Source organism: Cervus canadensis, chromosome X (assembly GCF_019320065.1).
Source record: "Cervus canadensis isolate Bull #8, Minnesota chromosome X, ASM1932006v1, whole genome shotgun sequence".
Taxonomy (NCBI): Eukaryota; Metazoa; Chordata; class Mammalia; order Artiodactyla; family Cervidae; genus Cervus; species Cervus canadensis.
This window is the reverse complement of record NC_057419.1, coordinates 97,942,435-97,954,393: the sequence shown is the minus strand read 5'-3', so window position 1 is coordinate 97,954,393 and position 11,959 is coordinate 97,942,435. Positions and strand designations below refer to the sequence as shown.

At 47.3% G+C, this 11,959-nt stretch overlaps 1 protein-coding gene across 1 annotated transcript; it reads left to right on the top strand.

Annotated features, from left to right (window-relative positions):
* Positions 1-2,653, top strand: LOC122435665 (melanoma-associated antigen 10-like). The gene is made up of 4 exons (XM_043459807.1): positions 1-98; positions 347-483; positions 1,175-1,267; positions 1,853-2,653. Exons 1-4 carry the CDS (start codon positions 1-3, stop codon positions 2,431-2,433), a joined length of 909 nt encoding a protein of 302 aa, XP_043315742.1. The 3' UTR covers positions 2,434-2,653.
* The last annotated feature ends 9,306 nt before the right edge of the window (positions 2,654-11,959 follow it).

The window sequence follows — 11,959 nt, the reverse complement described above, 5'->3', positions numbered from 1 at the left end:
ATGAGCCCAACGTGCGTGGTCTCACTTCCTCACATCCGGATCTCAGACTGGGGACCTGGTATGGGGGCTGGCTTCCTGACATCCGAGTCTCAGACTGGGTACCTTGCATATGGGGTGGGGCCTCAGGTGGTCCAATTCCCAGGTCCGGCGGGGTGTCAGGTTGAGGACCCTGAGGAGGAGAACTAGAGGACCCTGGACCCCAATCACAGGACACCTCAGAGAAGCTCGTTTTTGTTGTCAGTCCAGGGCAACCGTGGGGGTAGAATGAGTGCAGCGGGCATGGTCTGACTTCCTGACATCCGGGTCTTGGAGAGACCGGGCCCTGGTGTAAGGGGCGGGGCTTCAGGTGGGGAGAGCCGAGAATCCCAGGTCCTGCTCGGAGGCGAGGTGAGGTGCCTGAAGGAGGGCTGAGGGGACCCTGCGTGAGGACCGACGGAACCCCACAGATCCCCGCCCCTGTAGTCGGCCCTGGGAGAGCTTTGGGTAAGAAGAGCACACTGCCTGTCTGCCTTCCTCACATGCTGTTCTCAGAGACTGGGGATCTCGTGAAAGCGGCACGGTCTCAAAATGGCGGACGGGACAGTCCCCGGTCCTGCCTGGAGTCCAGGCTGCATGCGACGATGGAAGGAGGCAGAAAGACCCCAACAGGGAGGCAGGGATCCTGGCCCTTATGTGGACTCTTGGAGGCCGTAGAGCGGGGTGAGCAGTTTCTTGGCCTCTGGCTTAGGGACCTTCGGAGGTGAGGTTTTTCCGGCGGAGGGTGGAGACTTCAGGTCGGCAGAGGCTGGACTCCCCAAACCCGAGGGAGGACTGAGGAGACCCCCGCCCCTGTGGTCAGTGCTGGGAGGCCAAGGCAGGACGTGAGGAGGAGTTGAGGACTGAGCATCTCCCCAGCCTAGGACCCACAGGAAACCCTGGGTAGGTGTGGCTGCATGTGGAGCCCCTCAGCGCTTTCTGTTCAGGCTCGGACCTTGTTCAGAATTTCCATGCAGGTCCCCAGAGGGGAGGGACCAGGTCGTGCTAGGGGAAAGGTGAGCACTACAAGGGAGCCCTGAGGGGACCTCCTACCACACAACTTGGGGGACCTCACAGAGTCTACCCCTCGTACTGTCATGGAAGGCTCAGGGCTGTGCCACAGGATACCGCAGAGCTGCCCCCTCCCTTTCTTTCACAGGAGCTCCAGGAACCAGGAGAGGAAGGCAGAGGACTGAGGCTCCAGTCCTGAGGTCAGAGGGCAGAGGTGGTCCAGGCAGTCCCAGGAGTCAAGGTGAGGAGGGTGCCCTGAGTGTGCACCAGGAGCTCCCCATCCCAGAACAGAGGGGACCCCACAAGGGCCTAATCCCCCACCTTGTCAGCCCTGGAAATCTCAGACTGTGCTGACTGCACCATGGGGAGACACCTCACTTCCTCTTTCAGGTAGCCAGCGGACTGGCTGCCCTGGAGGCTTGCCCCTGTGAGGTCTGAGAGCACCCCTCAAAAGGAGACCTGTAAGTGGCCTGTGTGAGACCGCCCAGGGTGTGGATCTCAGCTGAGGCCATTCACAGCCCCTCTCTCCCCTAGTCTGGCCTGTGATCCCCATCTATTCCCCTGCCCCACTCCTGTCTGTGGTTTGATCCCAGGCATCGTGCTCGTGGTCGAGATGAGTGAGCTGAGCAAGCCCGAGGAAGACTTTTAGGACCCTGGCGAGGCCCAGTGCCCAGTGAATGTGCAGCTCTTGGGGGCTGAGGCAGGGGTGGCTGCATCCGCCTCGGCCTCCTCCCTCACAGTGTCCTCCGTAGCCACTGGGGAGTCCTTGCCCCAGGAGGCTCTGAAGGAGATGAAAGCTAACCTAATAAAGTTCCTGCTCTTCAAGTATCTAGCCAAGGAGCTGACCTCCCAGCAGAAATACTGAAGAAGGTCCTCAGGGATAACCAGGAGCACTTCCCGGTGGTCTTCAGCCAAGCCTCACAGTGCCTGGAGCTGGTCTGTGGTGTGGAGGTGAAGGAGGTGGACCCCAGGGAGCACATCTACATCATGGTCCCCAACCTGGGCCTCACCTGTGATGTGATGCTGAGCGGTGGGCAGAGCATGCCCAAGGCCGGCCTCCTGGTGCTGATCCTCAGCCTGATCATGAGGAATGGAGACCGCGCCCCTGAGGAGAAGGTCTGGGGAGCACTCAGCAGATTGGGTGTGTGTGTTGGGAGTGTGCACTGTGTCTTTGGGGAGCCCAGGACACTTCTGACACACGTGTGGGCGCAGCAGGGATACCTGGAGTACCGGCAGGTGCCTTACAGCTACCCTGCTCGCTATGAATTCCTGTGGGGTCCCCGGGCCTATGCAGAGACCAGCAAACGGGAAGTCATGGCATTTCTGCTCAGGGTCAAAGAAAGGGCTTCGAGGGCCTTCCCACCCCTGCCTGTAGAGGCTGCAAGGGAGGAGGATGAGGCTGCCTGAGCCAGAGCAGGATCCAGGTGATCCTTCCCTCTGGGATTGAAGACGGAGCGGTCAGCCTTCTCAGTAGTGAGGCCCTGGGGCACTTTGGGGAACCAGTGTATAGCATCTTTGGGTTCCTGTTCTCTATGATGACTTGGAGGTTCACCTGTTTTCCTTAGAAAAATTTCAAACTTTGCTTGTTTTCATAGAAGACTAAATAAACTTCAGTGTCTTAGCTTCATGAATGATGCTGATCACAGTGTGTTTGTGCTTATCCAATTCATGAACAACGGTTTTGCTGTTTTGTAAAAGATAGTGGAAACTCTTCCATTGTGTTTTGTGGTCCTGAACAGAATGGAGTGGAATTGGAATTAGAACTGTTTTGGAAAAGTGAGCTTACTTAGCAGTAACATTGATGGGGGACGAACTAGATGATAAAAATAATTGTAGAGAATTCATGCTTCTGTCCTTCTTGTGTGTCATTTTCAAAAACTAAATTATCTCTTGTGCATTTGGATTTGCCTGGGTTATTTAAGGAAGTAGCAGATAATTAATTGAGCCCCCTGCTCACTGGCTCATGTATTCCAAAGACCTTTACGGAGCCTCTGCTCCGTGAAAGGCTGGGTTTGCAGTGGGGACACTAGGAGAAGCAGGACACCCCCACACCTAGAGCGATGCTCTAGTAGCCCTAGTCACACAAAGAAGGTGGAGAGAAGTCGTCTAGTCCCACTAAACAAGGCAGCATGGGGCGGGGCAGTGAGGCTCCAGGAGGAGCACTGGAATGTCAGTGTCTGAGCCAGGGTGTTCTGGGGCTTTGGGAAGCTGGGTTCCTTCTGTGGGAGGTCATCGTGATGAGGCTGCATGATGGCATCCCTCAGACCTGCCGACAGTGTATCTTGGGGGTGACAGGAAAGTCTGAAATGAATCGTTGGTGTGAGGTGTTCTTTTGCATCTTGGATAAAACACAGATCTCTTTCTGGGGTGGGGAGGAAGGGGTCCTGACAGTTGTTGCATTGCTGTTAACCACAGGGGCAAAGGAGGTGTTTTCTACCACTGCCCCACCATCTGCACAGAATCCTGGAGAAATGTGAATGTTGCTTTGAAGTATGGCCAAGTATTCCCTGGGTTGGCCCTCTTCTCTCTGTCCTGGGAAAGCTGATTACCAATATATTGAAATGAGCATTTACTTGGTCATCTGGACTTTATTTTGGCCACTTGTGAGCATGGTCTAGATTTCAGAGGGGTGAAATGAGTGAACATGGAGAAATCCTGCTGGCTGACTGGATCCTGGGAACTTTGATTCCCAGCCAGGAAAGACACTGTTTCCCACCCCCTCAAACACACACTAACAGCCAAATTGAATAATATAACCTCTAGGAGGAAAACACACAGAACAGCAATTTTGACTGGTTTTCTATTCCGTTTCCTATTGAGCTGCCAATCCTATGAGGTGTCTTGAAAACAAAACTATTTCCAGAGGAGAGAGGACAGAGTCTGAGATCCGAATAACACGAGAAATAAGTGCTAGCCAGGAAAGATGCAACATCCACCAGCGTCCCCGGGTTCACGCAGGTTCAGAAGTGTGGAGACAGCAGAGACTCACAGGCTAAGACTGTGCCTGGCATCAAATGACAGGAGCGAGTTCTGGGCCTAAGGAGGTGGTGAGGTCACTGCAGTGTGGTGTGCGTGTGGGTGCAAGGGGCTGAAGGGGCAGCTCTAAGGGGTAGCTCTCCCTGCTGAGTGCCAGAGAACAACGGGAACAGGAGATGTGATTCTGGCCACACATGTGGTCACTGCCACATAGTCAATGGACACTTGGAAAAGGTGGAGAATTTCAAGACCCATGTGATCTGCTCAGACTCTCTTCCCCAAAACATAGGAGATTTTGTCTTTTTTTTTTTTTTTTAGATTTTGTCATTATAAATTCTAACTGCTGCTCTTTGTTGAGCATCTGTTAGGCAGTGTGGAATTGGAGAGATGTTAGGTGCTCCACCACCTCTTGTCTTCCTCTCTCCCTGCACACATGGGGACATGAGCCTGCCAGGCCTCTTCACTTAGGAAGGGTGATGCCATGACCCATGATCAGTGAACTTTGAGAAGAAGCATTTTTGTCATGACCATTTGTTTTGAAGGGACACAGGCACCTGGGAGTTAATCCTCAAGTCAGGACAACACTAAGACACAGAGCACTCCGAGTGAGGTTTTTCTTCCAAAGACTAAAGTCCTGCACTTCTGACCCTTGAGAGAGGCTGCCCGCGGGGTGCTGGCTACAGGAATTCCACGCACCCCCAACACACAGCGTGCCCCCACACCCGCTAAGCTGCACTGTCAGTCCCCTCGGGGTTCTGCTCGGTCTCCATCGGGAGGACAGCAGCCAGCTGTCAAAGGTCCCTGTTGGAGTTGGGAGCATCGTTCTCATGGGCCCCAGCCACGAGCCCCCCCCCCCCTGACACACCCCTGCTGCCCACAGTGCCCCCACTCCCTCAGAACCTGGCCTTGGGTTTTGTCCTACCTGCCCCCCACTGAGAGTGGCTTAGGCCCTGGTCCTGATGACCTCATGTGTGTATCTTTATCTAGAAGTCCCAGAGCAGCATCCCCTTCCACGGTGCTACAGGTGGAGCTGGCAGGACTTGACTCTCCTTATGGTCGGTCAGTAGTAATCATTGCCGTGGATTCATGGGGTGCATCTCTATGATCCTGAGGTGTATCAGACCATTCCCTGTGGAATCCCACGTGTTGGAGAAAACTCAGGGTCTTCTAAATGTGACTGTAAGGTCATGGCTTTTGAGCCTGAGTATGAGAGGCAAAGGGGTGTCTGGTCAGCCACCCGCAGAGCCAACTAGGAGCCAGTCGGGCTGTTTGAACAGAGGACAGGCTCTAGCAGATGGCAAGGGTGGTACCCAGGATGCCCTCCTAGGTGCCAGAGTCTCTAGACTCAAATGAGGATTTGGAAAGGAACCAGGCAGGAGTGGACACTGAGGTCCCAGGGGTGGAGGCTGCAAAGAGAGTTGGCTGCCCCAGAGAGGTGGAAGCAGCAAGCCCCTGGAGATCCCATCTGACCTGCCCAGGGCTGGTCAGGAGAGGGAGGGGGGAGGAGATGCTGCTGCAGGTGAGCTGCCTCCCTGGCCTCCATGAGGACATCTGTGCTCTGAGGCCAAGGCTGGGACCACAGCCCCGGGGGGTCACTCCAGGATGGACATGTGACAGCCATCATAACAGGTACTCCTCATGCCCCTTATTGGATATGACTGTTAGGTGTGGATGGGATCTAGCTCTGGGTACATGAGAACCTCAGGCCTTTGGCTGCTAGGAGGCCCAAACTGCCCCCTGCCCCCACCGACTTATCTGGAGGTCATTTCCAGGATCCAACATCTTCAGCAGCCGCCTCTGTGTGAAAACACACCACCCTGTTCCCAAGCTTATCTTGTCCAGGCCATCACCACTTGGACAGGCGCCTCCCCTGGCTTAAGGATTCAGTGAATGTTCTGCTCCTCTGAGAAGTCCCTGTGTTTCCTCATGGCTTCCCTGGAGGCTCAGTGTTAAACAATCCACCTGCCATGTGGGAGACACAGGTTCGATCCCTGGGTGGGAAGATACTCTGGAGGAGGAAATGGCATTCCACTCCGGTATTCTTGCCTGGGAAATCCCATAGACCGGAGCCCAAGGGCGTGGGTGGGCTACAGTCTGTGGGGTCACAAAGAGTCGAACATACTGAGCGACTAAGCACGTTCACACATACGCACAGCTAAAGTGTTGCTCTGGACCCTTGTTTCTTTGGCAAGACACTGACCCCTGCCTGGAACTTGTCAGACATCTGTGGCAAATAACACTGGCAGACGTCTTAAAGTGGTTTTTGAGCAATACAGGGTTCTAGGTCTATACCTGGCGTCGATTGGTGGCTCTTGTCATATCCAGGGAAAACATCTGTGAGTTTGGATAAGGGCAGTGTTTGTGGGGCTTGAGAAAAATTGGATCCAGAGATGTTTCTGTGGTGGAAGAGGCCCGGTTAGTGTATTATATGAGACTGGAGGTTAAGGGAGAGGAAAAGCTGAAGATAATTTAGGAAGGGTTGTTTCACACTTGCAAGTTCCGTGTGCTTGTGCTTGGTTTCCTTTCTATTTCCTTTTTTAACATACTCAGCATGTTTTGCCATAAGTTTCCTTGTGTCTTTTATTTTGAAACTGTCAATAGACTTTATTTTGACCTTTTCCTTTGTAATCCTTTAAGATTTGAATAATATTTGTGAAAATAGTGGAATTCTCATATGCCCTCTCCCAGTTTCCCCTATTCCTAATATCTTACATTAATATGATACATTTATTACAATTAATGAGGAAGTATTGATGCATTATTTATTATCAACTAAAGCCCACACTTTACTCAGATTTCTATAGGTTTTACCTGCTCCAGGATCCTGGCCAGGAAACCACCCTAACATTTAGTTGTAATGTCTCCTTGGGTTCCTCTTAGCTTTAACAGTTCTTTGTTTTGGATGATCTTGACAGTTTTGAGGAGTACTCAGTAGATGTTTTGAACAATGTCCCTTGATTGGGAGATTTATCTGATATTTTACTCATGACTAGTCTGGGATTACGAGTTTGGGGGAGGAATATTACAGATGTAAAATCCCATTCTCATCACAGCATAGCAAGTGTGTATTCTCTTAGTACAATTCATCATTGGTGATGCTCTCATTGATCATGTGGCTGAGGTAGTGCTTGTCAGGTGTCTATGCGATAAAGTGATTGCTTTATGTCCCCTTTCCATCTCTCCTCTTTGTAAGAAAGTCACGATGTATGGTCCATGGCTTCAGGGGTAGGGAGTTACGCTCCACTCTCTAGAAGTGGGAGTGTCTGCATAAACTGGAATTTTTCTCTGTGGGAGATTTGTCTATCCTTGTTTGTGTAATTAAGAAATCATTAATTTTTCTCAGTATGGACTCATGGTATTTATACTACACTTTGGGTTAAAATCCAATACAACGTTATATATTTTTATTTTCAAATTGTTCTCAGATTGGCTATTGGGAGTTCTTCCTGTCAGCTGCCTTTGTAAATAACTTTGTCATATCCCTGGACATTTTGCTTCCTTTTTTGAAAAAATTTTGAGTACTTTTTTTCACATGCTACAAAGATGCTCCAGGCTCATTTTCCATATTTCCTGACCCAATTCTAGAATCATCAATTTTTCCATGGAACCCCTTGTTCCTTTTATTGTCAAAAGGTATTGGCAAATCTCGATCTGTACACTCATTGTGCTCATTGGTAGTGAAGGGTCATTGGTCTGGGGACCTCTTGGTTGAGAGAGCAAAGAATTATAAATGTACTTCTTATCATGTGTTTATGTATATATCTAGAAATATTTTAGGTGGTAAAGATTTCATGGATATGACACCAAAAACAAAGGCAAAAAAAAAAAGAAAGACATATATAAATTGGACCTGATCAAATAAATAAATAAATGAATAAAAGACTGTGAATCAAAGAACACTATCAAGGAAGCTACCATATGATCCAGCAATTCCACATCTGAGTGTATATTCAAAAGGAAATGAAAATAAGATATCGAAAAGATATTTTCACTCCTACATTTATTACAGCATTGTTCACAGTATCCAAAATATGGATACAATCTAAGTGTCCGTCAGTGGATGAACGGATAAAGAAGATGTGACATATTCAACATATTCTGCCATTTGCAACAACTTGAAAGGAGCTTGAGGGCATTATGCTAAGTAAAATAAGTGACATTGAAAAAGATAAATACGGTTTGTTATCACTTACATGTGGAATCTATAAAGGACAAACTGGGACTACCCCGGTAGTCCAGTGGCTAAGACTCTGCACTTCCAATCCCGGGAACATGAATTTGATCCCTGGTTGGAGAACTAAAAACCCACATGCTGAGCAACAAGGACAAAAATAAAATAACAATAAAAATAAATTTAAAAAGTACAAAGGACAAACAGAGAAATGGGGAAGAGAGAGGTGTTTACAAAGAATTAGGGGATGGGGAAATAGGGAGAGACTGTTCACAGGGTGCTAGCCCCCACTTATCATACTAACAAGTTGTGGAATCCAGTGTACAGCAGGATGCTTATAGCTCTATTCTGCATCAAATACTTGACTGTTGCTAAGAGAGTAGAACTTCTACATTCTGAACACACACACACACACAAATGGGATAGAATGGAGGTGGTAGCTAATATGACGTCACCATTTATAAATGTATCATATCAACATGTCAAGATTTTTGCTTGAACTCCATCCCTCCTTGCTAGCAAGGCTTCTCTTCTAGTGGAGTAAACCTAACTGCAATGGTGGTGTCATTCACCCATGTGATACTTCCAGATTGGAGCAAGAAACAATGTGAGTGAAATTTTAAACGTCCCTTAGGAGCTACTGTCGCTTCTGGCTCCAGTACAGCATCCCACATGACACTCCCACATCCCACAAGGATTCTGCAGATCAGAATCCTTTTCTGCTTGTTCTAATTTCTTAAAGTTGGCATCTGTACACTGTCAGGCTTTTTAAATTTCAAATTCCCTTACCTTCCCTGACTGAACAGCAGGAATACCTAATGGGACTAGAGGACACATGCAGGTTAAGAATCGCTTTCCTGGTTCAAAGATCGATTACTCAGAAAGCGTCACCTCTCCCCCCACATGCAAATAGAGAACAACGTGAGTCCATTCCCCAGCTTTGACGATTACCACCACACAGTCAAGTTTAGTAAACACCACATGACAGAGCAAGATGCAACAGACCAGCAGACATGGGTGAAGACTGTCTAACAGTATTTCCATAGAGCTCTGCTCTCCTAAAGTCCGATTCTGAATTTTGCACCTGCCTATGGCCCTCATGTGTAATGGGTCTTGTATATTTTCATCAGTTGAACTGTCTTTGAAGTGAACTTGAAACACACTTGATTAATCCTTCACAAAGTGATGAATTACTCTTGGTTCCAGTTATCTGAATGAAGCGATACAAAGAGAGACCCACCTGCCTTGGATTAGAGCCAAGGCCTCCCCGCCCAGGAGTCAGGAGCCAGAATCACTCCCAAAGAGATGAGCATCTATGTTGCAATATCTGTAGAGATAATAAACAGAGACTTTCCTTCTTGATGTAGAGGAGCCTTTGTTCTAGGTCACATTGCCCTGACTGTGGGCTTCCCAGGCTATTTCCCCCACTCTAGGTTTGAACACAATGTCCAGGTTTACAGAGGCGAGGACAATGGCCACTCTACCCCTGCTTCGACTTACCTGGGTCTTTCCCGCTCTCCCTCCATAAAACACTTTCTCCCAACCCCTGCCAGATGGAAGGGGCTGCAAAGAGAACTGGCTCTCCAAGATGAGATCTTGAGGATGCCCATTTCCCCCCTCTTGGAACTGGAGAAATGATCTCTAACATAGTAACTTCATGTCTCCCACCGAGTGTTAGCAGTTGCTCCTGTGATGAGTAAGCACCAATGTCTGCAGAAGCTGTGCTGAACTGAGAGTGGTTGTGATTGATTTCCTAGAACTCCATCACTTTCTTGTACGAGTCCATGAAATTGTCCTTTTATTTGAGAAAAGGACCATGATATTCAAATAGCTGTGCACCCCACCCTTAACTCAGTGGACAGTCAGAGTGTCCTGCACTGTGTGGAGCTCAAGAGTAAAGTGGTGAGGGATAAAGAGGGACTCATGTTTGCCACAGCCTAGTTGGATGTTTTAAATTATTTTGGCCACTCAGCATGCAGGATATTAGTTCCCTAACGAAGGATCAAACCCACACCCCATGCGGTGGAAGCACAGAGTCCCAACTACTGGACCATGAGGGAAGTCCCTACAATATTCTTAATCAGGATGCCTCAAAATTGTCAAGGTCATCAAAAAAAAAAAAAAAAAAAAAAACCACGAGGTCTGAGAGACTGTCACTGCAAAGAGAAGTTTAAGGAAATATGACAGCTACATAGACTGTGGTATGCTCGATGTGAAATGATCCTCTAACAAAAAAAGAACACGGGGTAGAGACTAAATATTAAAATATAATATAAGCTAATTACTATTATAATATTATAATAACGTAAATCGATCAATTAAGTAACAAATCATAAACATTAAATATGAATACATTAAACACAAAATTATTATGAATATAATAAAACATAAAATACAAAATCTGTCTATCTCACAGAAAATATGGCGTACAACGTCGAAGGTATTTACAATTTAGCCATTACCGGGAAAGTTTGCTGATCCCTGTAATAAAGCAAAATAGCATGAATATACTGAGGGATTTATAACATGGGTAGAAGCAAAAGCCCCAGGCCCAAATCTGTAACCCTGTGGTGGAAGACTCATTAACAGCATGGCAGACACCTAAAATTTTGAGGGAGGGTGGTATTTCTCTTTGTAAAGAAAACTTCTGTGAGAAGTGACTGTTGCACTGTTTTTGTATTCTCTCACCACTTGGTCATCTAGGCGAATCCATTCAAGTGAAGTACACAACAGAGTGAAGAAACTAAACCCACCCACCCACCCCCGCCACTCTGAGTGAGAGGACCAGAAGGAGAGCCTGCTGGTAGCCAAAGAGTGAGGGCAGAGAGTGGAGAAGATCAAATATGAACAAGGGATTCCAGCAAGCTGTAGGAACTCCTAAGTTCGACCTGAGCTGTGCATGTAGGACTCTCACCAGAGGCAGAATACCAGAAGCTTGGAGAACTGCACCATTCCCCAAGGGGCAGGCTGGGCCCTGTGTGATTCACAAACACTATGCATCTAAGTATCACTGTATCAACCAGAGCAAAATGCACATTTATTTCAAGCACATGGGAAACATTCACCAAGATAGCATCCTGTATCATCAAAACTAATTGAAAAAATTTAAATGATGCAGAGTTTGTTCTCTGACAAGAAAAGAATGAAACTGGAAGGCAAACAATATGGAAGGAGAAGAAAAATCTCAAAACACTTAGAAATTAATCAACCATCCATAGGTCAAAGAGAGATTCTCAAGGAAGTAGAAACTGCACTGGGATGAATTAAAAGGAAAGTGCAATGTATTACAATTTATGGGATGCAGCTAAATCAGTGTTAAGAGGGAAAATTATACCATTTAATGTTTAGATTAAGAAAGAATAAAGACTAATAGATCAATAATCTATGCTTGCACCTTAACTTAGAAAAAGAAGAGAAAACTTTACCCAAAGCAATCTGAAAACAAACAAACCAAAACACAAGAGGAAAAGAAAAAAACTAAAATCAAAAATAAGGAAAGGAATTATGGGGAAAAAAGAAAACTGATTCATTGAAAAGATCAACACAATTGATAAAACTCTAGCCAGATAAGCAAAACTGAAAAAGAGAAGACAAATGACTAATATCAGAAATGAAATGCTGACTAGCACTACAATTCTACAAGCCCTACACTAAAGATGGTGGAAGGATAAAAAGGAAATACTAAGAACAAATTTATGTACAGTAGATAAATTCAAGAACTTAAATAGAATTGTACAATTCCTCAAAATCCAGAAACTACCCAACACACCCCTGATGAAATGCATA